General features: G+C 34.2%; 1 protein-coding gene across 1 annotated transcript in view; it reads right to left on the reverse strand.

Annotated features, from left to right (window-relative positions):
* Positions 1–7,308: 7,308 nt before the first annotated feature.
* Positions 7,309–24,743, reverse strand: part of LOC118743931 — a 139,322-nt gene continuing 121,887 nt past the window's right edge. Inside the window, exons 2-3 of the mRNA XM_036476691.1 lie at positions 7,619–7,757; positions 7,309–7,547 (exon numbers count right to left, since the gene is read on the reverse strand). Coding sequence (XP_036332584.1) covers positions 7,402–7,547; positions 7,619–7,757 — 285 coding nt within the window. The 3' untranslated portion in view covers positions 7,309–7,401. The remainder of the gene's footprint in view (positions 7,548–7,618; positions 7,758–24,743) is intronic.

Consider the following 24,743-nt stretch of genomic DNA (forward strand, 5'->3'; position numbering starts at 1 on the left):
TTGATTACTTTAATGAGTCCAGCTATATGACATGTGAGAAGTGCAAATGCAAAAAATTTCATAAATTGCATAAAGGCAAGTTTTGCACTTGCATCTGTGTACATATGTATCAGTGCTGCTTTTAGGTGCAAGTCGTTTGTAGTTGCCTAAAAATGGACTAAGTGTAGAGTGAAGGTATTAATTTGTGTAGGTCCCGCATAGACAACATAACATTGCCACTACACTCTTCTAGTAAACTAAGTCGAAAATATGCTTTGTACACACCACAATATGCAGCAAAAAGGCCCAAAATAAAATAAAATGAACCATTTTTTGCCGTCCAACAGAAATATATACACTGTGACTCAAACAAGTGACCACGTGTTGATTTTTTTTTAATACTCGTAATGTTTTTCGAACCAATTCTTTTTTGTTATTTTCCAATAACCGAAACCTTATAAACAATTCCAGACTTTATGCAAAATTTAGGAAAATTTGAAAAATTTTCATCAAAACTTCAATTTTTAATCTGAATCTTTAGAATATTTTTGGGTATACAGTTTTATAGCCCATACTTTTTTTGGTACAATAAAGTGCAAGTTTCCACCACCTAAAAAATCGCGATGATTTTTGAGAATTTTTTTTTTTTTGGATTTTTGTACTTTTTTCCATTCAAGCATGAATTTCTCATGAAATCAAATGTGGGAGACCGTAAGCAACAAAATTTCAAAAAATCAACGCCAGTTTCTGTCAATTGCACTGGTTATATAAAAACAAAACCCGCTGCTTATTCAAACGAATGTTGCTTCAAAAAGCCCCAAAACAAACAAAAAAGCTCAAAGACCCAAATGGAGAAAAAAGGCCCATATTTGGTACAATTGTACCAAAGTGGCAACCATGTTTGTACGTTAAAGGGCTGCGTGGCCACTTTAGCTTAACTACGAGCAGTACCATTAAATATTGAAGATATCATTCAAAATTAAAATATGGCACATCAAGCCGCAATTCAACTCAAACTCCTCAAGCTTGAGAAAACAAGCGGACAGATATGATCGTTATAGACTAGTTACTTTAGAAAATTATGAAAACTTAATTTTAATTTATTAAGCTATAGTTAGTTCCACTTTTCGAGCAAGAAACACTTACTAAGTAAAACTTTTATTTATGTTGGACTGTGGCTAAGCTAAAACTTTTCAATAAAATAAAGTTAGAAATATCTCTTCAAAAAGTTATTTAAAAAAATTGATTTTTCGTAATATTTCCAATAACTCTATATATAAATGTTTAAAAGTTATTATTGCAGTTAAGAATGTATTCCAGGATACAAATGTACATATGTATTTATATATTTGAAGTATTTGGGATATATGCATAAATAATAGCAGATGGCACTAAACCTATTTACTGATCACCAAAGCTTAACACACACCAGCATACCTTCCGCAGTTAACATCAAATATTTACTTAATTAAATATTTCGTTAGTGCGGCATACATACATACATACATACTTCCGTTTGCCATACTCATACGAAATTTAATAGTTGTCGGCATGTGCCAACCTAAATTAAAAAAACCAGCATAACAATATGCAGGCCTTCATACATACATACATAAGTCATACGCAAATATTTTCATACCCAGCAGGAAAAATATTAGTTACTAGAAGAATATTCTGCTGGCATAGAAACGAATGGTATTCTGAGAAGGAGGACTATGTAATTGACTAGACTTTCTACATTTAAGCCTGGCGGTCAGTTGCCTGTACTTAAAATAAATAGCTGATTTTTCCTATTAGGTACTTAGGCAATTTATAGCGGCTGACATACATAAAAACATAAACATTGTGAAATGTAATGAAGTGTTTTTCGAAAGGAAATTCGCAGTATTTGAAATGCTATACATACCTACATACATACAAACAAATGCTTATCGCGTTACTTAATATCGTTGTCACTGGCGAATTTCATTTATGTGTTTGCTAAAGTTACTAGATATTGTTAGGTTCATACTGCTTTGACATTTTTGTTTTTATTTGTGTTTTTTTTTTTTTGGTTTTGTACTATTGCTTTTAACGCTTTTGCATATCGGTTTCCATTTTCCCTGTCAAAGCTTCCCTTGCCACGGCTTACAGTTTATTCAAAAATAAATCTGCTAATATTGTTATTGTTGTAGATGAATTTGTTAACTGTAGAAGCGCAGCCATTTTGTAGAATTTGGCTATTTGATTGGCATACAAATTCCAGCAAGCGAATTTGAATTTTTAATTTAATTTACCACTGGTAGCGCGAAATGACTTACATGTACATTTTTGGACCAGTTAATTGAATATTGGCATATGCGTACATCTATATATTAATACGCTAACATGAATTTTGTCTCCGTTCGTTTGGCAATCCTACCGAACCGATTTCAAAACCAAGAACACCGTTGGAGAGGCATTTTTCCGTAGATGAGCAGAGTTTTTATGGTTTCACAATTGGTTGAAAATTACGGCCAAAACCGTCGTTTAAACATTTTCGAATTGTGTATGGTTGTTGCTGCAACCTGTTTAATTTGAGCTGTTTTCGCATTTTGTTTAACTTCGTATTTGAAAATAAACTTTGAAGTAAAGATAAATATGGAGATGAAGAAATAAATGATAACGATGAAGTCAAAAAAAGAAGCCAGAAGTGAAGATAAAGACGAAAATGGAGACAATGACAGAATTAAGAATTAAGAACTAAGAATTAGGGTAACTGAAAAGGTAAGGTTTCTTGAATTTATGAAGTGAAACTTCATTAGCGGCAGTTGGTTGGTTGGGAGTAAATTGTCAAATTCAAGGGGAATAATGCACATGGAAATGGTTCTCAGCGGTTTAGCGGTTTGAGAATAAAAACAAAAACAAAGATGCCTAGAGGTACAAGCAAAAAGGAAGATCAAAGTAAATTTAAACACTTTAAGGTAAAGGTGAAGAGGAATGTGCAAAAATAAAGATAAATATGAAGAAAAGGATGAGGATGAAGATCGATATTGTTATCGATAAAAAACTCGATATTTTTATCGATATAATAATCTGTATTACTATCGATAAAATAATCGATATTGTTGTCGATACTGTTATTGATTAAATAACTGAAATCGATATAATAATCAATATAATTATCGATATTGTTATCGATACAATAATGTATATTGTTATGGGTATAATAATCGATTAAATAATTGATTTTGTTATCGATTTAGTCTATTATATTTTTAACGATATGTACAATAATCGATACTGATGATTGTTATATTTATCGATGAATTAATCGATTCTACAATCATTGTATTTTTCTATATGTGTATGGATATTGTTATCGGTATTTTTATCAACACAGTTATCAACAGGGTTATCGACACACTAATCGGAACATGGAATGTGATCACATTACATGACATCACATGACATTTTATCACATATATGAGATATTACATCACATCACACGATATCACATGACATGATATTATATGATATGACATCACATTATATGGCATGACATCACATGACTTGACAGTACATGATATGACATCGTATGACATGACATGGCATTACATGACGTGGCATCACATGATATGACATCATATGACATGACATCAGAGGATATGACAACACATGACATGACATCCTATCACATCACATAAAATCACGTCACATCTTATCACGTCATCGCACCTCATCTCATCTACGTGAAGAGAAAAAGAAAAGGATATAAGCAAAGATGTGAAGAATAAAAACAAAGATTAAGGCCAAGGTAAAGTTACCAATTTCAAAACCAGAAACACCGTTGGAAAGTAATTTTTTGTAGATGAGGAGAGTTTTTGTAGTTTCGAAATTGGTTGAAAATCGTCGTTCAAAAATTTCCATATTTGTTAATGGGTGTTTTTGCAACCTGTTCAATTAAGCGTTTCGCATTTTGTTTTACTTCAAATTTGAAATTAAACTTCGAAATAAAGATAAATATGAAGATGAAGAACCAAGTGATAATGATGAAGACAAAAAAAAGGCAAAAGTGAAAATAAAGGCGAAAATTGAGATAAAGGCGAAAATGGTGACAATGAGAAATACATAAGAATCAGGTTAACAGAGCTGAAATTTTCCGATAGGAACCGAAATGAAATCAGCCATAAAGGTTACTGAAATTTATAGAATCATCGAAGTTTATAATTATCGAAATTTATCCATGCTTATTAAGTTATCGCAATGTATCGAATTATTCAAACTGATCAATGTTTACTGAGTTGTCGAAATTTATAGACACAGAAGTTTATTTGTCCAAATTTACGGATAGTTATCGAGCTATAAATCGTGTGGGATTAACGAAATTTGTCAAGTTAAAGAAATGTATCAAGTTATCGATATTTATTGAATTATCATTATTTATAGACTTAACAAAATATATCGAGGTGTCGTAATGCATGGAGTTCTTTCAACTTACAGAGTTATCGATAATTATTGATCTACTGAAATTGGTTGGTTCAACGAAGCGAAGTTTATGGAATTTTCAAAATATATCGATTTATCGAAATTTCAAGGTTATATAAGTTTATCGATTTATCACTGCTTATCGCATTTAATCGTCTTAACAGAGTGTAACGAGTTATCAAAATGTTTAGATAGTTTTCGAAAAATGTGGAGATGTCAAAAGTAAAAATTTATAAAGGTATCCAAAGTTTTTACATTTTTGAGCTATCTAAATTTATCGAGCCATCGAATTTCACATTTATCGAAATTGGTCGAGTTAGCGAATTTTGTTGAGTTATCGAATTTTAGAGTTCTTTAAATTCATCGAACTATCGATATGTATCAAATCATTGATATTTATCGATAAACTTGAATGTATCAGGTCAATTCCAAGTCCTGCCGAAGTCCTCCAAAGACTTTCTCAGATAAAAAAAAATTAGTTACGTTTTAGCAGAAGATTTTCCGGTTAGTTAATTTGTACCGTATAAGTTTTGCTGCGTGTTAAGTTAGAAATCCTCTCCAAGGCTTCTAAAACTGGAAAAACTGTCGAATTTCGACAGTAACTGGCACTCTAGTGCATACATAATATGTTAGTAGGTTTTGTTACTTCAGCGATTCGCTTTGAAAATATCGTTATTGCAGAAAAAATAATTGGAATGATTCATTCTAAATTTTTATAACACAGAACCCTTTCTTTAATGCGTAAGTACCATAGCGTTTATCATAACTATAGTCCTAGATAAGCTGACCACATATTGACAAGTTTCGGCTATTTAATTAAAATTATTATTTTTTCATAAAAAAAGTTCAATCTGTAAAAAAATCCACAATTTTTATCCAGAATGTTTCAAAAGTTTTGGATATGCAGTTTTATTTCTCAGTCAATTCCAGAAAAAAGAAGTGCAAGTTTAAATTGGCAAAATAATTCCACTGACAATTGGCTTTTTTTTTTAATAAAAAATGTTTCGAACATATTTCGGAATAAAACGTGTGAAATTTGATGAAATTTTGCTAATTTTTCTTAAAGTTTTTAGGTTTAAAATTTTTGTAAAAAATTGTTAACAAATTTTTTCAAAAAATAAATAAAATTAAAGAAACGTGTCAATATGTGGTCGTCGTGTAGTTAGGATAAGAACTATAGTAAGAATATTCATACAAAATTTTTCGAAAAAAAGTAAAATACTAATCGAAAAATTTTTGGCGATACATTTATGAATGAATTATGTATGCATACTACAGAGCTCCACAAAAAAAAAAAAAAAAAAACGTATTATTCTTGTTACCGGACCATTATTTTTATATGTTTTTTTGATCACTGAATCAAAATCCGATGTCCGTTTAACTCTATCACATCAAGGTTTTTCATAGCATTTTATTGATTTTTCCGGGAGTGGGATGACAGAGTTGAAAAAACCTAGACATGATGAGGTTGAATGGACGTCGGATTTTGATTCAGTGATCAAAAAAACATATAAAAATAATGGTCTGGTTACAGAAAGAATTTATTTATTTTTTTTTTATGGAGCTGCGTTATCGATATAATTTTAATCGATATTATTATCGATTTATTCAATGATAAACTTATTGGCATCTTCGCTTTCCATAGCTAAGCTATGCTATCAGCTTCGTACCCTTTGTTATCCATATTTATCGATGCCGATATTTATTGTTTTATACTACTACTACTATATAATTTCAAAAGTCCAGCAGTAAAAACTCCTGCTTACAAAAACATGTTCTCCATTTTCATTTTTTATTTTTACATTTCCCATTTTCAAATGCATAAAAAAGCACTTTCCACCAGTCTCTAGCAACCGTTTGCCTTTAGGTGACAACGCGAATGCACGGCAAATTTTTAAAACGATAACAAGGATTTAACAATGTAAACTCTGAAGCCGCAATTATTTTAACTATGCGCAAAAAAAAAATGTGATAAATTAAAAATAACAAAGCGTAGCGAAAAAAGTCAAACAGCAGGAAAATCGCACTACTTTGCTCTGTGGGCAGAAAAATGACAAAAAAAGTGGAAGTTGAAAATTACAAAAAAAATACACATTTACGCTCTTAGCAATTAAAAACTATTAATCAAATTATGTTGGTTTGTGGTAGTAGCGCTTTTGGCTACTGGCAATAAAATAATTAGTTAAATCCTTAAAAAGAAAATAATTGCGAGAACAGTTTTGTGCGCTGTCATTTTGAAATTTACAGTAACTGAATTAGCTGAGCTGAGTGCTAAAAAATTACTTAAGCGGAAATTCAGTGAGGGAAATTTGTTATTGTGGATCAGGAGAATATTCATTTTGTTTTGGCCTGGATGATGTTGCTACATACAAATCAATAAAGCTAACATGAAATTTTAATAGATATGGCATTCAATACTCATAGTACAAGACTATTGTTCAAATCTTTTCATTGAAATTTTATGCTAATTATTTGCTGAATTAATTTAATTATAATTTCTTTTAGTAAGCTCCGGTGAAAAGATCCTTCGAATCGCCATAGAAGGGTGCACAACGAAAGCAAGAGCGCTTATTCCCTGCTAGCATTTATTATCGCGGAAGTAACTTCAAGAAGGTAAATTTCATCGCGGAAGTTATCGCTTTCTCATCTTTTTACTATCCTCCTTCGGGAAAAACTGTTCCCCGTAAGCGTTACGTCCACACTGACACACATGCGACACTACAGGAAGTGACTTCTTAATGTCGTCTGGAAGAGACAAAAGCGGTACACCCAAACATACTCGCATACGACGCTTCCGAAAGTAACTTCTTAGTGTCTTAGTGGGAGACAGATTTAATTAATGTAAAAAATTGCAAATATATTTGCTTAATTTTTTTAACTTTTATTAACATTAAAAACAACAAAAACAGTTTGTTTAAATTATTCAGTTAAGTATAATTTGGTAACATTATTTCGTTAAGTATAGGAGTTAAGGAATTAATTGGAGAGGCGTAAATTGCCGCGTGTATTTTCATTTGAATGTTTCCATTTGAGCACTCTATCCCTGGCGTGTAAGAAATGTTGTTGCACAATTTTATTTATTTGAAAATCTGTCGAATTTTGGAACTTGGAGTGACAAACATCTGAGAAAAATAAGAAAATGAATCTTAGTTAATATAAGCATTGCTAATTACATACATATATTATATTAAACCTTTTATGATGGAAAAAACTGCAAAGTTTCGTATGCTTGGCTTCTCCGATGTCCCACGCCAAGTTAAATTAATCGCCAACTTATAAGACACAATTGCTTTAACGCTAAACGGACTTATAATCGCCAACGTGCTGTACCGCTTTCAATATGTATGTGACTATTTATTTATTTATATAACATCAAATTTCTGAGTTGACGAATTTAAGAGCATTGTCTGCTAAATGTATGTAACACTTGTAATAAAAAAATTTTTGTGCTGAATTTTTTTTTTGATTTTTATTTCGCCGTTAACTAGACAAACCAGAAATTGTCTTCTTTTTGCACGATAAGAAGTTAAGAACGCGATAGTAGTGCATTTTGTTTTTGTAAAATATGGACCATCTTTCAACTAACGTTTAGAAGTGCCTCAGAGGTTACTTCTTTGGTATTGACGAGAAAACGATCTTCTAAATGCTGGCAGGGTTAATTCAATGGAAGCACCCAGTGTAGAAGAGCCTAACCTGTCTGCCATCGGGATGAACAACAGGCGAAGAAACTTTTCTAAGCAGGGATGCATGGCGAATTTTTCCTTAGTTTTCTCGAGATTCCTAGCGATTGTGTTGAAATTTTTTAAAGAAATATTTGAGTTTGTCGAGATGTTGTGAAACGCTCTGTGAACTTTTATTTTCTTTTTTACGATTATTTTTGCTTTTGAGTAAGTGAAAAATAATTGTAAAAAATCGTCTGTTCTTTTTGATTGAACTTTGAATGACATGTGAAAGGCACAACCAGAAAAGGGGGTTTCTACTTTAAAATAACTAAGCAAATAGTTAATGAAAATGTTCTGCTTCCCACTAAACAAATACATCCCCAGCTACGTCCCTGTTTAGCCGTTAGTTGGAAAATGTGTTCATCTAAAGATTTTGATGAGCACTGTCCCTCAAAATTCATAAAGCTGCAGCTGAAATCCCTCAAAAAAAAAAATAAAACTAAAAATCTGTGAAGTCTATAAACACATCACTTTGTTAACGACCTACAAGCACACTTTACCCAATCTTGGCTGCAGTTTTTATAGAACATTTTCATTTTCTTCATTTTATTGTTTTAATTTCATTCCTATTTTCCCCCAGCCATTTCCGATTTTTCCCGACACACCACGCAAAACTCTAATCTCTCGGAAGTAAACAAAGGCTATCGAGCGAAACAAAAAAACTTAACAAAGAAATTACAATGTAAAGTTATAATGAAATGAAGCCAAAGCAAACACAAAGCCAAGTGGCAAGAAAAAACAACAACAAAGCAACGAGTAGAGATAATATAAAAATGAAATCCGAACAATGAAGAGCGAGCAATGAATTGAGGCAGAATCGAATGCGTACAACGCAGCCACGCGCCGCACACAAGCGCTAAGAGCAGCCGAGCAGCCGAGCAGCAGCGCAGCAGGGAAGTAGGCGCGCGGGTGTTGTTCATTGGATTTTGTCGGCAACACTGTTGTGTAGTTGAATCAAAGTAAGTGTCTGTTGCATTGTTGTGTTTATTGTAGCGTCTGTCGGGCGCGTTATTGTTGGCTTTATAACTGGTACTGCTGCTGCGTTTATCGTTAGCACAACGAGGGGATCGGCATTGCCGTTAATAGTACTTCTCATTTCACCCGTTCCTTCTTTACGCTTTGCTACAAATTTTCAAACGGAACAGACCACCAACTGACTCTACAATAATAGCAAAGCAAAAAAAAAAAAAAAAAAAAATCTACCCGCAACTGATACGAAATAATAACAATTAACAACAATAATAACAACAACAACAACAGCCAAGAAACAATAACAACAATAGCGTGTAATGTGTGTTTATTATTTGTGGGCGTTGAAATTGATGACCCAAAATATTATGCGCGACAGCACGAATTTACAGTCGCCACAAAGCGCACACAAGCGCAGTAGCCACCTACACACTTACAAAAACGAAAAGTGGGGAAAGTGGTTGAGCTGAGCGGATGGTCGATAGCTGATAGCTGATAGTGGATCGCAGCTTACAATAGAGTACAAAAGAATCGACGGAATATAAAAGCAAAGTCTACGAACGCAGTAATAGAGTTAGGAAGCGAGTAATACGTGGTGAGGCAAGCAGACGCGATTATTTATAGACATTGTTTTTCGCCGCTTTACTCCTTCTACTTCTACTTCTTCATCTTCATCTATTTCTTGCCTTATCTTCAGTGGTGCTGCTTGGTGACTTCATTAATATGCCGCTTATCTAGTCGCATCTTGTTCATCTACTTTCGCACTTGCGCTGCCGCAGGCATTAATACATATTTGCTTTTGTTGTCGCTTCTCGACTTATTTATTGTATTTTGTAGTGGGTGACGCATCGCCAATTGGTCCGAAATGATTAAGTTGTTTGAACTCAATCGAAAGCGGTCAGATAAGCTGCATATAAATTAAGTGGAAGTGGGTCAATTTTTCTTCACTTGGCGGCAAAAGATGCCGAAAAGAGCTTAAATTTACTGAGCTCGAAGTAAACGCTATAAAACTTGTATTATAATTTAGCTGAGCATTTTTTAATGAGAGCCATAATATTTACTATTGATCAATCAAATCAACCCAGTAAATAAATTTTATGAGGCGCCACCCAAGCGCGAATAATGCTAATCTGAACTCAATACAAGCACTTTGATAAAAAAGAAAAAATCGCTAAGAAAGTATTTGGAAACTACTGTTTTGGATTAAATTTGAAAAAATATTAATTTATGAAAAGCAAAAAGAATCTGCAAACTATAAACTTACGGCCTCTTTTTAAAGTAATATCTTCATATAAATTTTTAATTTATAAAACAGTTAAACGCTTCCTTATTTTTTGTGGATTTGGGCATTAAAATACTACCAGTTGAGTTGGCATTTTTGCGGAAAATTTAGTTGCTTATTTGTTGTTATGTTTTTATGCATTCATAAAATAAAATTTAAAAGTATATTCGAGTCTGTAAATTCTCAAAAAAATACAACTAAACGCAAAAAGCTATAAGAACACTGAAAACCCAGAATCAACCCGAACAGTTCCAAAAAAATTGCTATTTGTCTTACAAAAAATCCTGAAAAAAATGTGATCACGAAAAAATACCCAGAACATCTCTAAATCTTAAAAAAAGGAAAAATTTGAAACGGAAAATTTTAAATAATCCGGAAAAATCACGACTTAAATTCAAAAAATTATAAAATATAATCGAAATTTCCGAAAAATGCGAAAAATAAAAACATAAACTGAAATTCTGCAATAAACGCGAAAATCTCAAAATATGAAGATTTACGTCTGAAGCAAAAAATTGCCAAAAAAAAATTATACAAAGTCACGAATCGAACGCAAAGATCCATAAAACAAATACATAGAGATCCGAAAAAATCTATGAAAAACCCTGAAAAGTCCCGAAAACATGTCGGCAGGTAAAACCCTAAGGAAGTACGAAATTCTATAAAAAACTAAAAAAAAACACTAAAATAAAGTTTAGAAAGATTTTGAAATTCAACTTTGACTCTATCTTTGGGGCTAAAAGTTACCAAAAAATCATTAAATATATACGAAAATTCGTAATAAAAATACCAAAAATTTCAAAACACTTAAATAATTCGAAAAAAAATACGATGATCCAAAGAAGAATGGGCATTACAGGAATACTTAATGCTAGAAACAACCCGAAAATCTGTAAATAGTCCTAAAAAAGTTTAAAAAACTTTTGAAAAAAACCCGTAAGAATCTGTAAAATTCTCAAAACCTCACTTAATTTCGATACTGCAAATTTCAGAAAAACCAAAATAAAATTCATTTTCATTAACATTTATAGAAAAAGTATTTTTTAACCGACTTCAATTCTTATATAAAAAAATTAAGATTACCGTTCATTTCTTCATGATCCCAATGATCGGATCTAAACTTAATTAATATGGGACCACCTTTCAGGTACCACTTTATTTAAAAAAAAAGAATTATAGAAATCGGTTTGACGTGGTCCAAAGTTATGCGGTAAAATACATAAAACAAAAATATTCCGTCGAATTGAAAACCTCCTCCTTTTTTTCTTGAAGTCGATACTGAAGCTTTAAGCGCGCGTTTGGACCAAATTTTGGAAACGCTCTCCTTTTTTATAAGGCGAGTTTCATGTTCTGGCACCACTTCTCTTCTAAGAACCTAAGAAGTGGCTTCGTTCCAAGATCGCCTCACTCGAGATCTATTGAAGGAAGATTCTGTCGCATTGCTACTGAAAAAAAATTTATTTTGGTTACCCCGTCTCAATAGTTGCCTAAACCAAAAATTTAATGGTAAATAATTTTATTAGAAGTCATATTTGGCAAGTTCAGTTAGAAGTCCCTTGAACAGTTTTGAAGAAAATATTACTTTTTGCTATTTTGTGAAATTTTCTGACCTACGTGTTTATGTTTTGTATGCATTAGAAAAAACTAATAATTCACGATTTTTCCGCTTTTCATAGATCTTGCCGGATTTCTTGTGGTTTACTGAATCCAGTTGTGATCGTACCAGCAGAAGTGATACCCAAAAGAGATCATCATGTCAGCTTTCGACGGTTTTTAAGTCAAAGATCTGGGCAAGTAAGTATTTACGGAATCTTGTAGCCGTGTAAAAAAAAAATGGATGCATTACAATACACCTGGGACCAAGCTGAGATCAAGGAATAGTTAAAGCACAGAACTTCTCTAGATGAAATGCGCCCCCGTACAAGGTCATCACGAAAGTAAACCAATCACCAGAAAATTTTCTTTCTGAGCTGCTGGACAGATTGGCCATTGATTTGGAGCTGTATTTCGTATAGAAAAAACTGCTCATCCACCAAAGCAATGTACGTTTGCACACATGGACACTCACAAGGCAAAATTGCAAGAACCAAATATGTGACGAATCACCCGTATAAGGCTAAGTTAGAGTGAAAAGTCGCCAATACCAATTTTTACAAATTTTTATTTTGCTGAATATAAGAAAACGAGAAAAATTAAAACAAGTACCTTGAATTTTCATTTAAGCCTTCAATAAAAACAATTCACCATTTTTGCCTTGACAAATATGTATGTATGCATTTCATTTCAATGACAAACAATTTGCGCCAACAGCACTCAATTTATCCAAAAAATAATTAACTCGCTAGTAATCAATTTTAGTAAGATGCGATATTTACGAATAGCGCAATGTAAACGCGTAGTGGAATTGAATGAGCGCCAGCACTCATACGCCCCGTTGACCGCAGCGGTAGAGTGGCACGTGCTTATAAGCGGATGCCTTTTTAAATGCACACATATACACGCACCACACCTACCATATTTTCCCAATCAAATTACAAAAGTACTAAATGCAAACAAGCAAACGTTGCAACAACATTTATTATTGGTTTCTAGAGTAGCCATGGCAATTCGTGTAATTCAAAAATATGTACATATATACATATGTATGTATGTTGGTTTTATTTTTGTTTGTTTTTCATGATTTTCATTTTAACATTTTTACATTGGTGGAAAATTTGAAATTTGTCACGTTTCAGCTTATGTTTGCCTGCACTGCCAACCGCAAAGAGCAAATCATATTTTCTGCCACAGAGTGAAAAATGCGAAACGCAAGCAAGCGTTGGTTGGATGTGGATGGGGGAGCATGGCTGCAGGTACATAGCTGGAGCAGGAGAGTGGGGTAGCTGAGATAGCACAAGCGTGCGAAAGGAGTTAGTTCTTAAAATTAAAATTTCACAGATTTTAAATTAAAGTATGCAATTTGCGCTTATGCAACAGGGCTGCATACATATGTATGTATGTACATATATTTGTATGTATGGCGCACAGCAAAATTTATGTTGGAATTGTTGCGCGCAACCACAAAATTTACTACAATTTTTGTTTTTTAAATATTTTCGTTTCGAGCACAGCACAATGCATTTAATAACAGCGAATGAATTTGAAATCTTCTTCAACATTTTCAACTTTAAATTGCGAGCAATGGCGCTAATACACACGCGCGCCAGTGTTGAAAGTGCAGGCAACCGCAATAATTAGACGCACGTCTGCACATACATACATCCTCCATCGTGGCTGCTAGTGCTGCTAGGAAAAATGCACATCAGCAAGCTTTGAGGTGAAAGAGCTCAGCACGACTGGTTTTGGATGGAAAACACCATAAATCTGTGGCTACTGTACTCCTACCAACCAGCACATTTTTAGCAGCAAAATGCCAAGCGTTGGTATGCATATTAGGGTGGTCCAACAATAAACGCGGTGAAGAAAAAACTAAAATGTTAAGCTCTCGACGCCAAGGATTTTTCTAAATGGATAAAAAGAATAGCCGCAAAAAAAAATGGAACTGCCATAAAGCTCACAAAGTCTTCTATGTATTTTATACGGGGAAAAAACACTTTTTCGTAGAAATGGTAAAGAATTCATGAAAAGCTATTTTTTTTCTATCGACAAACTCTGTTTCTCTTTAGAAAACTTCGAATAATAATACCCAAATGTTTATTTTACGACGAAAAAGTGTTTTCCCCACATAAAATACATTGAAAATTTCATGGACTTTGAGGCAGTACTAAATACATTTTGTTAAAACATTTAGAAAAAATCTTGGGAAGTGAGAGCTTAACATTTAAATTTTTTTTTCGACTACCCTAATGTATATACATACATTTATATGTATGCTTGGTTAGCGTATGTTGCAGGTAAAGTACGTATGAATTTTCGTTTCTAACTGCAGGTAATTTGAAATTCTTCTTTCTGTTATTGTTGTTGTTTTTGTAGCTTACCACCCTGTGAAATTGCAATGGGTTAAGAAAAATGTAATTCAAATTAAAATATCATATTTGTGTACCCGTACTAGAGTTGTTATGCATGCGCGCGTTTCTCTGTGGCTCTTAGCTGGTTTCTGCTTGTGTTACAAGCTCCATGTAGCCACTTCAGTACCTTACGCAGCGGCTCTCGGCTTAAATAGCAACCCTGTTCATCGCCGCAGTGGCAGTGGCTTGTAAATGCTTGAAAATTTTACGCGTGAACTCACGTCAATCTGCTGGCTGGACATGGCTGCTGATGGGCAATGATATAACTAACTGTCACGTGAGCCCGTGAAGGGTCTTTTAAGGTGGTTGTTTAAGGTATGTGAAAGCTTGAATGAAGCGTTAGAGGAGCGAAATTATGGCTTTAGTGACGCGCCAAATTTTGCGTCGCGATTATTATTTTTACCCCTACAAGCCAGAGAATCTTCACAAACCACGAAAACAAATTTTTTAATTAAAATTAAGTATATATTATTTGGCCGAGTTTCTCCTCCAAGTAGTGGTGCGCGCTTTAATGCCTCACAAAAAGAGGAACCTCTAGCAACTTATTCAAGGCTGAACTACAATCGGTGGTGATTTAATGACAGCGTACAGTGGTCCAATTTGCAACGCTAGCAGTATAATCAATGATACTACTCATTCCAGTTGGGCAACCAGCCGAGGAAGCGCAAGAGGCGAGACACCAACACAGACTTAATGTACAGATTATTGGTATCGTCTGACCCGTACTTAATTAGCATTAGGGAAGAAACACAAAGTTTTTTCTTTACTCGATATTCCGCAGCTAAATAAGGATTACCACGACTTATTATTGCATTATATTATAATGTTTATGCTTATGTTGAGCACAAGTGCTTACAAAAAGATGCAATAAACTGATGAAAAATGTAAAACTATGGTGTGGTCGATAGCCGATATTGTCCATTTTATGGCCAGAAATACACGACGCGGGTTCCCTGTCTTTATTGCCCCTTTTTGTCACCCCACCAGCCTTAGATGGAAATATTTTGAGTATTCATGATCTACGATAGAGCGAAAGGTCATAAAGACGACACGCGAAGGGCTTAGCTTCTTTTACTATATATGATTTATACATATACATATAAACTTAATAATATAGTTGTAAACGAGCTTGAAAAATTCTAGAGCATTTAGATGCGTTTTTGCATCAAAAAGAAAATTTTAAAAAAAAATGTTACTTACGTTATTTTGGCATTTGTGGCTCGATATAATTTTCTCTTTGGAATCTGTATTAAAATATATTTATATGGCGTGGCTTTTTGAAGGCTGTAGAGATAAGGCGCGTTTCTCTCAAGAACTAAAAGTCTACCAAAAGGTCTTTCTCCGAGTCCATAGGTATTTTATTAAATTTTTTTTTTCATTTCTTCTTTTAATGCACTGGCACACACATTACAGACTTTCTGCTTTCGCTACCCATTGAAAAGTTTCCAGAAGAGCCAAGTTCTACTAAAACTTCGATATTTGAGAGATTCATAGTACTGAAGTTAAAAGAGTGCAATAATTTAGGAGTTTCCAAATACTAGATAAATACTAAATTACTTTAGAAAGAGTTCAGGAAAATAAGAAAAACTGGTAATACTTGCTTTTAATATTTTTTTAGTTAATGAAAATATAATGAAATGCTTCGTTATTGTCGTGATTTTGCAAAACATTTCAAGATTGTTTGGGACTTTTTGCGGACTCTTCGAGTTTGCTTTTCTACCTCCTCCGAGATTTTCGCGATTACTTCGGAACTGCTCGGGAATATTTTGCCACTTATTAAGATCACTGATGTATGCAGTATTTAGTGAAGCCAAAAATTACCAGCTCTTTTTCATCTTAACAATTTTCGATTGCTAGTACTATATATGTATCTTATCTTGCTACCACTACATCACAGTGGCTGACTTGCTTGTAACATATAAAAAACTCATACTCCTCTGAAATCTGAAAAAAGAGCAATTCTGTCTTAAAATTTCTGCATTACTTTATTCGATTGGATGGCATTTTTCCGGTAAACATTTATCAGCTCTACGTACTTACTTATATGTACATATGTACGTCCTTCTCACCGCTTTAATTTTTTTTAATGCATTTTTCCGTTGCTGAGCACTCAGAAAGATTCATAGAAGAAATGGCCAAGACTGGAGAAAAAAATTTTCATTAAATTGAGTTTCGCAAGAAAATACTTCGATGCACTTGAAGAAGTGACACTCAACAGTATGTTGGCGCGTGCCGTTTCAGATGCTGTTGTTGCTTTTGTTTTTTCTAAGTAATACAATCATCTATATATAAATACATATGTATGTATGTACATATATACAGAAATACCCAAAGAAAGACTATGCGTGTCTCGAAATATTCATTGCAGTGCTATGCAGCAAAAGTCGACGTCGGAATGGCAAAATTGCCTACTTGAGAAGTTCCTTTCCGCTGCTGCTCCTGGCTCTACTTCATCTGCCGTTGCTCCCTAGCTACTAGAACGAAATAGCAAAATGAATGCTTCTGATAAATCCTTGCATACTCAGCATCAGCTCACAACAACAGCAAAAAAAAAAGCAGAGTAACATCGAGCATTTGCAATGCAGTGCGTGCAAAAGCTTATAGTGAAGCTAAATGATCAAGTAGATATGGGAGGCGAAAAGGCACAGGAAGTGCACGAGGTAAACGTATGTTGGCTGCAGTGGCTGAGAATTATTTTACACTGCACTCATTCGAATACACACGGAAATTGGTTAATGCGAAGATGCAAATATTTTGCTCACCAACACACCCACACACCCACACAAACGACAAACGAACACACATACCTACATATGTGTGTATTGGTCTGTGGTCGAGCAGTTGTGGCAAGCCTCCATATGCTGCAGCAAACAGGCGAAGCGTGAAATGCATATAGCCACACTCGCTCGGCCAGTGTTGAAAGCAACAGTTGCTGCGACGGCCAGAGCGTACAATTATCACTCATCCCATCAGTATACCAGCTCACCAATACCAAGACACATTCTTGGTGCATGCTGCAAGCAAACATTCAACTATCTGCAAAGGAATTTAGTTGTATATAGCAGCTGGAAAATACCTCGGTTGCCCTGCAGCGCGATTTTCCAGTACTCGGGTAAAAAGTTGAGTTGAAAAGAAAGAAATTACTGCATTTTTGTGAGATTACGGTTTGCTAATGAACAAAAAAATCAAAAGTTGCTTAAATGAAAATTCCAAAGTACTAACAAATTCTGGTTTATTAATTTAGGTATACATACTCCTATAAATCCATTGAATGTATTGGACGGAATTATTTAAATTAAAACTATATGCTTATGAAGAGAAAATTCTTAAAGGTTTTTTTTCATATTATGCTTGTTCTTTTGTTTAAGGTAAAATTATCCATCAGAGCTCATCTTTTTGGGACAATTGCAAAAGACATTAATTATACGTAATTTTTTTAAGTCTAAAGAAATTAAAAACCATGTATTAGTTCTTAATTTTTTTATTTCTTCGTTCGTAAAGGCTCTCTTAAGTTATGAAAATAATTCTCATGATAATAGGAATGCAGTCTCATTTACTCTACGCCGAGACTGAGGATGACAGTGAATGTCTATCTCATGCAAATTATTTTCATCGTATATGAGAAACTAAAAGAAGAAAGATTTTAATTTCTATATAGTGTTGAGCATGACAATTCAAGAAAAATAAGTAGGAGTTTCAAAAAAATCACGAATAATGCGAAACGAACCTAAAACTGTCGGAATGTGACAAGAAAATCTAAAAAGTCATAATTTGTCCTTCAAAAGTCGCAAAATAACTCTCAAAATTTACTCCTAATTTAATTTCCGAACAATGCCAAGAAAGCATTTCAAGGATTCTGGTTGAAAAATCTAAAAATAACTTTTGACTACTGTACTTGTTAGTAATATCAAATAGGTTATCGTTTTGACTAATCTTACCGACATTTTCAAAGTTTTTGGTATCGTTACTAGATAAAAATTGATATTGGCATCTAGCCTCGAAGCACACCGTAGAAATGTCAGGAATTTCGAGGAAATGCAGGCATTTTGCTTTACAAAAATTCGAATCGGATATGGGATTTTTTAACTCCTGAAATTTGAAGAAATAAAACAAAAATAGTTTTGCGAATTTTACTTTTTTTATTTATTCTATTTATTTTATAAATTTCCAGCTTTTTTCCTCGAACAGAACCTACTCAAACAATGAACTATCAAAAACCTCGCAAGTCTAGTCGCAACGCATTCATTGATGGCTCCATGACCGATCATTACAATGCATCAGGAGTCTGTTGTATCTATTAATGCTAACCTATAACAAGACAATCACACAGAATGGGCTGCAGAGCCTCTTCGTATTTAATAAATATGGTGTGTTTGTATATTTTTACTTGTTTCTCATTCTTCTCACTTCATCCTTAGAATACATATTTACCAATTTAAGATCTTTGGATGGTGCCATGGAGAAGATTCGTATTAGATTTCTTAAATGAGTCTTTCACTTATATAATACCCACACGTGCTCCGATACTTTATCCGTTCGTCCACAAGATCTGCAGTGTATCTCTGCAAAAAGTTCTATCTAGCAAAGATATTATCTTTACTTAAAATATCCGCGCGACAAATATTCCGAAGTCAATGGAAGATATCTCTTGGAAGGAGTTATGGATCTCTTAGATTGCATTTCGCATGTTGTAATGCGCCTTTTTTTGGTAACTCGAGGATCTTCCCATTTTCGTAGCAGCTTGGCTGTGGACCATATAGGCTTTTGGGAGTATTTGTAAGTTTTTGGATTAAAATGTTCTGTGAAACAAGATTCCCCGCTAATTTTTTTTTTATTTGTCCAAGAGTTTACTAATATTTTCAGCCTGCAGATGAAGTGAAAACCAACTCCTGCTAACAGGTGCTACTTTTGGGTCGTTAGGCAATTGAACAAAAATTACGCTTTACAAATCTCTCTTCATGCCCGTCCTTTGATATGGCGCAGGCACATTGACAATCTCGAACTAAAATGTAAAGGCTTTGGGGCTTTCGAGAAAACTATTCTACATGAAATCTAAGGCCCTGTTCGCATAAGCGACGAATACAGAAGACGAACTATACGAGCTTTCTAAAGACATAAAAATGGCAAATGGCTAAGCTTTTTGGTCGCGGTCCAAACCAACAAACTGTTGTAAATAATATGTTTTAAATTTGACTAGGCCATAAAAGCTGTTTGAACTGAGAATGAAAAAAGATTTGGAGGACAAGTTGGTAACATTTCGTCCCTTGTAAATGTTGCAGAGTGTAATTAATTCAAAGAGATTGGACCAATAGTTACATTTTAGATATTTTCAAGGTACTTCAATGCTTTTCGAGTAATTTTCTGAATAATCATTGAAACAATTGTACTTTGGCAAAAGGATTTCTCAAGGTAGAGGATCATTGCAATATAATAATTTTAAATCGATTGAGAAGCTTGTGACTTCGGGGTTGTACCTGAAAAATCGGAACATATCACTTTTGATTTTTAAATGTGTAAAAAAATTTTCAATAAAGTTTTGCAAACGTTATAGGGAACCAATTAGTCGCGTTCTCATAAATATCACAAGCTCAGGACAAACCACAATGCAAAATCTCGACGCTCAGCAAACAAGCTTGCTGGCCAACTAACGAACGCACATAGTATTAAAATATAAATATTCATTTTATGTACTTATTCACTTGCTGTACAAGGCAGTTGGCGGTCGGAGTAGGTACCTTACTCCCTATGTTATGTGCATAAACATGAAATCCCTGCCATGGATCAAGGCAAATGTAAAAGCTTCTTCACAATAGCAAATACCCGCATCCGGTGCACAAAGTAACACAGCACCAGTGGATGCAACGAAATGCAACGGCAACGCAATAGTGCACACATACGTTAACACATACCAGCAGCATTTTTACATAAAAACAAACACAAAAAAATATCGGGATGGAAAGAATGAATGGGTGAAGGTAGAATGTTGGGCTATGGAAGACCGACCGCAATCAAAGGATGAACAATTATTTAAAACATAATTTTTCGACAATAGCCATGACGAAGAGCGACTACTAACAAGAGAGCTATAGAGCGAAGTAGGGTGATAGCGGAGAAGTTGAGAGCTGGGTAATTATAGGGGTAGAGAGGTTAACAGGATAAATGAAGGACGGCAATACATGCACGTTACTATAATAAATATAAGAAAGAGGAACGCCTGCCATAGTGAAGGAGAGAAGCGCACTGCGTTGCGAGAGGCTGCACAATTGCATTGTGAGACTGAAGCTTTGTGCAACCACTATAATAAATACAACAACCGATATGAGGAGTATGCCAGAAAATGCAATGTAAGCAGCAGTGAATAACTGCAATACAATTGTGTGCCGTAACTGTGTGGTACACTTCTTTATGGTGGAAAATATGGAAAAAGGCATAAAATTTGCGTAGCTCCACTCAAGCACGAGCATTTTGTGGCTGGCTTGTGCTCGTAAAATTGGAAGAAGATGCACCGACATATGGAAGGGAGCAAGCCTTTCAGCCCGGAAAAACAATATGCCAAAACTTGCTTACCTACATACATACATACATGTGTGCAATTAAAAATATTTACGAAGAGTTGCATGATACTAGAGAAAAGGTGTAGCAACAACAATAACAATACCTGAGCATGCAACAAGACAATGCTGGTAGCAAAAATATTTTAATACCACAGCAAGTCGAATGCACCCACAATTATACGGGAAGTTGAAAATACTAGGCCAGAAAAGGGTAGATAGCATAAGCTACTGAAAAAAAAACAAAAACATTTAGGGTACTCACAGTTTCGTAGTATCTTGTCAGTTAATTTTAAAATTTCGTAAATTTTTACATTTTATGATGGTTTCTCTTCTTTGTTGTTATTTTGCATGAAGAGACAAAATGCCATCCGGCAGTAAATTTACGTCAATTTAAAGCGTATTTTCAGTTGTGGTAAAATTTCATCTCTAAACAGCTGATTTGAAAAATGCAGTAAACTGCAAACAGAATGAAACTTTTAAGTATAAAATTTGTGTAGTAAATTATTTAAAATTCCAATTGAAACCTTATAAAATTTACTAAAAAAAATTCAAAGTTGCCATATTGCGCACTGTGCACATTAGGGTGGGTCATTTTTTTTTTTTTTTTTGTCAAAAGGCGTATAGCAAAAACGTAATCTACGAAGAATTCAAAGAAAACTTGCCCATAAAATTATTAGTCTAATATAAAAACCTAGCTCCCGCCGAGAGACATAAAAAACTATGCCGTGGTTTTAAAAATACCTCAAACTGAAAACTTTATGCCCCTCGGCGCAAGTTAGGTTTTAACTTTACTAGGGGTTTCTTTGAATTTAGCGTAGATTTCGTTTTTGCTATATGCCCTTCGCACTTTTTCTCACCCGAACAATTTGACCCACCCTAATGCACATACCGGTTTTAATTTTGTAGCAAACCTAGCAGATCGTAAAATGAAACTTTAACTGTGAGTACCCTAAATATATGCAACTAATAACAAAGACTAAATTGAATAGAAGTACTAAAATGGTGCTGCTGCATGAACCCAGTTTGCACTTGATTGCTGCTCCTCCTTGGCGCCTGCCAAAGTCTTTACAATTATACATATGCATCTAAGTACTCTCAACTTCGTATGCGGTATTACAACGAATTGTGGTTACTGCATTTTTGGTTGCTATTATTTTTGTTGTTGTTGTTGTTGCAACATGCATATGTTGCCGCCTAAATGGATTACGCAGCAATTGAGCAAACAAGTGGTCGGACAGTTGACCGAAATTGACACTTCAGTATTTACTATTGATATTTTGTTTTGTGCATTTCGAAATGGTCCTGCAGATACGTAAATATGCATTGTATGTATATACATATGTATGTATATTGATGGCAGAACAACAGGGTGAAGCTAAGAGAGATTGATTCAATTTGACCGGTGAACTTCCATGAAGACAAAGGTGATTATTTTTCAGCTCATAAGTGTAGTGTAGTAGTTCGTAAATAAATAGAAATTTAGTGCTGTGGAGTATTTCGGTTTCAATAAAAATTTTGGGAATCAAAGGCGATTAATAATTTTGATTATGAATGCGAACAAATGCTGCTACATATATTTCGTTTTGAGAGGTCCCAACCCGTGAAGCCAAAGAAAACCTTAACTCTCTCAGTGAATGAATGAATTCCTAATAATTTATTGCTAATTAAATAAAGTGTTTAGTAATATTTTGAATTTGCTCGCTACTTGTCACGATTTTTCGGGATTTTTTTTTTCAAAATATTTTCGGAACTTTTTAGAATTTTTTGTGTTTTATTTAGTTTTCGGTATTTTATTTGAGAAACTTTGGTATTTTTTCGGGACATTCTTGTGTTTGATAGGGGTTTTATTGCGTGCTTTCATTTGAAAAGATTTAAAGAAGCTTTTCGGGATTTTTTCAGGAATTGGGAATACAAAAGTTTTTCGCTACTTGTCAAGATGTCTCGAAATTTTTTTCAAAATATTTTCGGAATTTTTCTAAATTCCCTGTGTTTTATTTTTATTAGAAACGTAAATTTTTTGTAGAAACGTAAACGCCATAAGTGTTTTAAATTTTGAAATATATTGCGGGAATTTTAAAAATTTGTTCCCGACGTTTTTGTACTTTGTCCGGAACTTTTATAATTTTTTTGTGTTTTATTTTTGTTAAAAGATCTTTTGATATTTTGTGGGACTTTGCGGAATTCTTTCGTAACTTTTCGGTATATTTCGGCAGCTTGCGAGTTCATTGTGCATTTAAATCTTAAATTATTTTAAATTAAGTGTCTAAAAAGTTAGAGAGAAAAGTATTGTACATCTTCTGACTGTTGGCGATGTTCTGCTTTTCGCCTCAAGTTGAGAGATCAGAATATCGCAGGCCATCCTACGCTTGAACTTGGCTCCCCAAGTCTTATCTCAGGCCTTCGCTTTTTCATCCTCCAAAACACCACTACGACCAGTACCCAGTATAGTTAAACTGTGTATTGACAAAGAGGTTGGAGTGGTCCTCGACATCCCTGAAAACATTACAGTTAATTCGAATTTTGAGGAAGCAAGCTGTATAATGTTAACTTACTTTGCTCTTAAGCGAAGTGTATCATTCACAGCGTGGAAATTGCTACTCTGGATTTCTTGCTAAAATGACTAGAGATTCTGTTTCATTTTTCATTTTGGACCTATCTGTGAAGACATTACTTAGAATGCTTTCAAATCAGCAGCCATTTCTATCAGGCAAGGGATCTTCGAAGTTTTATTTTTGATCTGGGCTGTTGTCTATTATCTATTTAATAGTCAAAACCTCTTGAATCCGTCATCCCTAGGTCGCTTCAAGTATGTGTATGTCTACAGATGGAGTGACCAGGAGTGTCCCAAATTCGTTGGAGGTCTATATACTAAATCTTCATCTACAATAGGGCTATATACAAAATAAGCCGCCTAAAAGTATGCAACATGTGTGCGTAATTTTTGAGGTCAAAATCCGTTGCTTTTAGTAGACACTAAAGTGCCTTTGCTTCGGGTACATCCAGAAACGCTTCGAATTTGACTAGTTCGTTAGTACTTGAGATGTTGATTCCTAAGAACTACTAAAGCATTTATTGATGCCGGCACGGTACTACATATTGCAGTTGCTTGCACTTTCGCACTATTCTAAAATTTGTGAGAATCACATTTCCGAAGAATTTGGAAATTTCAGCCATTTTAAGAATCAGTAAAAAATGATTTTGAAATTAAAAAATCCGTAAACTGTGAATTTCGAGCAGGAAATTTTTCTTTTATGGCAGATGGTAAACAACGACTACAAATGATCAGTCAGCACCGGAATTCTGAGAGCAATTTTACTTAATTGTCTCTTACCCTTAACTTTTACTGCTTATCCTTAATGTACCGTAAAGTTTGCTTAAAAGACCCCTAGAATTGCTTCCCAAATACTATAATTTTTTGTTAATTTAACGCGTGCTGTATGCCAAACACAAACACACACACACGGATGCGCCTGTAATCTACTTCCCTTATTGATCAGTTGATTTTCAAAAATACTTTCGCACAAAAGCTTTGCACTCTCCCTCATCACCATATGAACAAAAATATTTCTAAGCGATCGCCCGCATAAATGAAGCCGAAAATTCATGCCGATTTTCGGCGTATTTCAATTTTAATTGCAACTAAGTCCATTTGTTGCCAGTTGATTGCACATTTTGCATGCCACAAACGCCTGATTGTGCACGCTGCCGCATTGGCTATTGGCAACAAAAACGAGTGTGGCTACACTTTGACCTTTACACAAACACACACACACACACACACACA

The sequence above is a fragment of the Rhagoletis pomonella genome, unplaced genomic scaffold (genome assembly GCF_013731165.1).
Source record: "Rhagoletis pomonella isolate Grant_MI unplaced genomic scaffold, Rhpom_1.0 Rhpom_scaffold_00007, whole genome shotgun sequence".
NCBI classification, from domain to species: Eukaryota; Metazoa; Arthropoda; class Insecta; order Diptera; family Tephritidae; genus Rhagoletis; species Rhagoletis pomonella.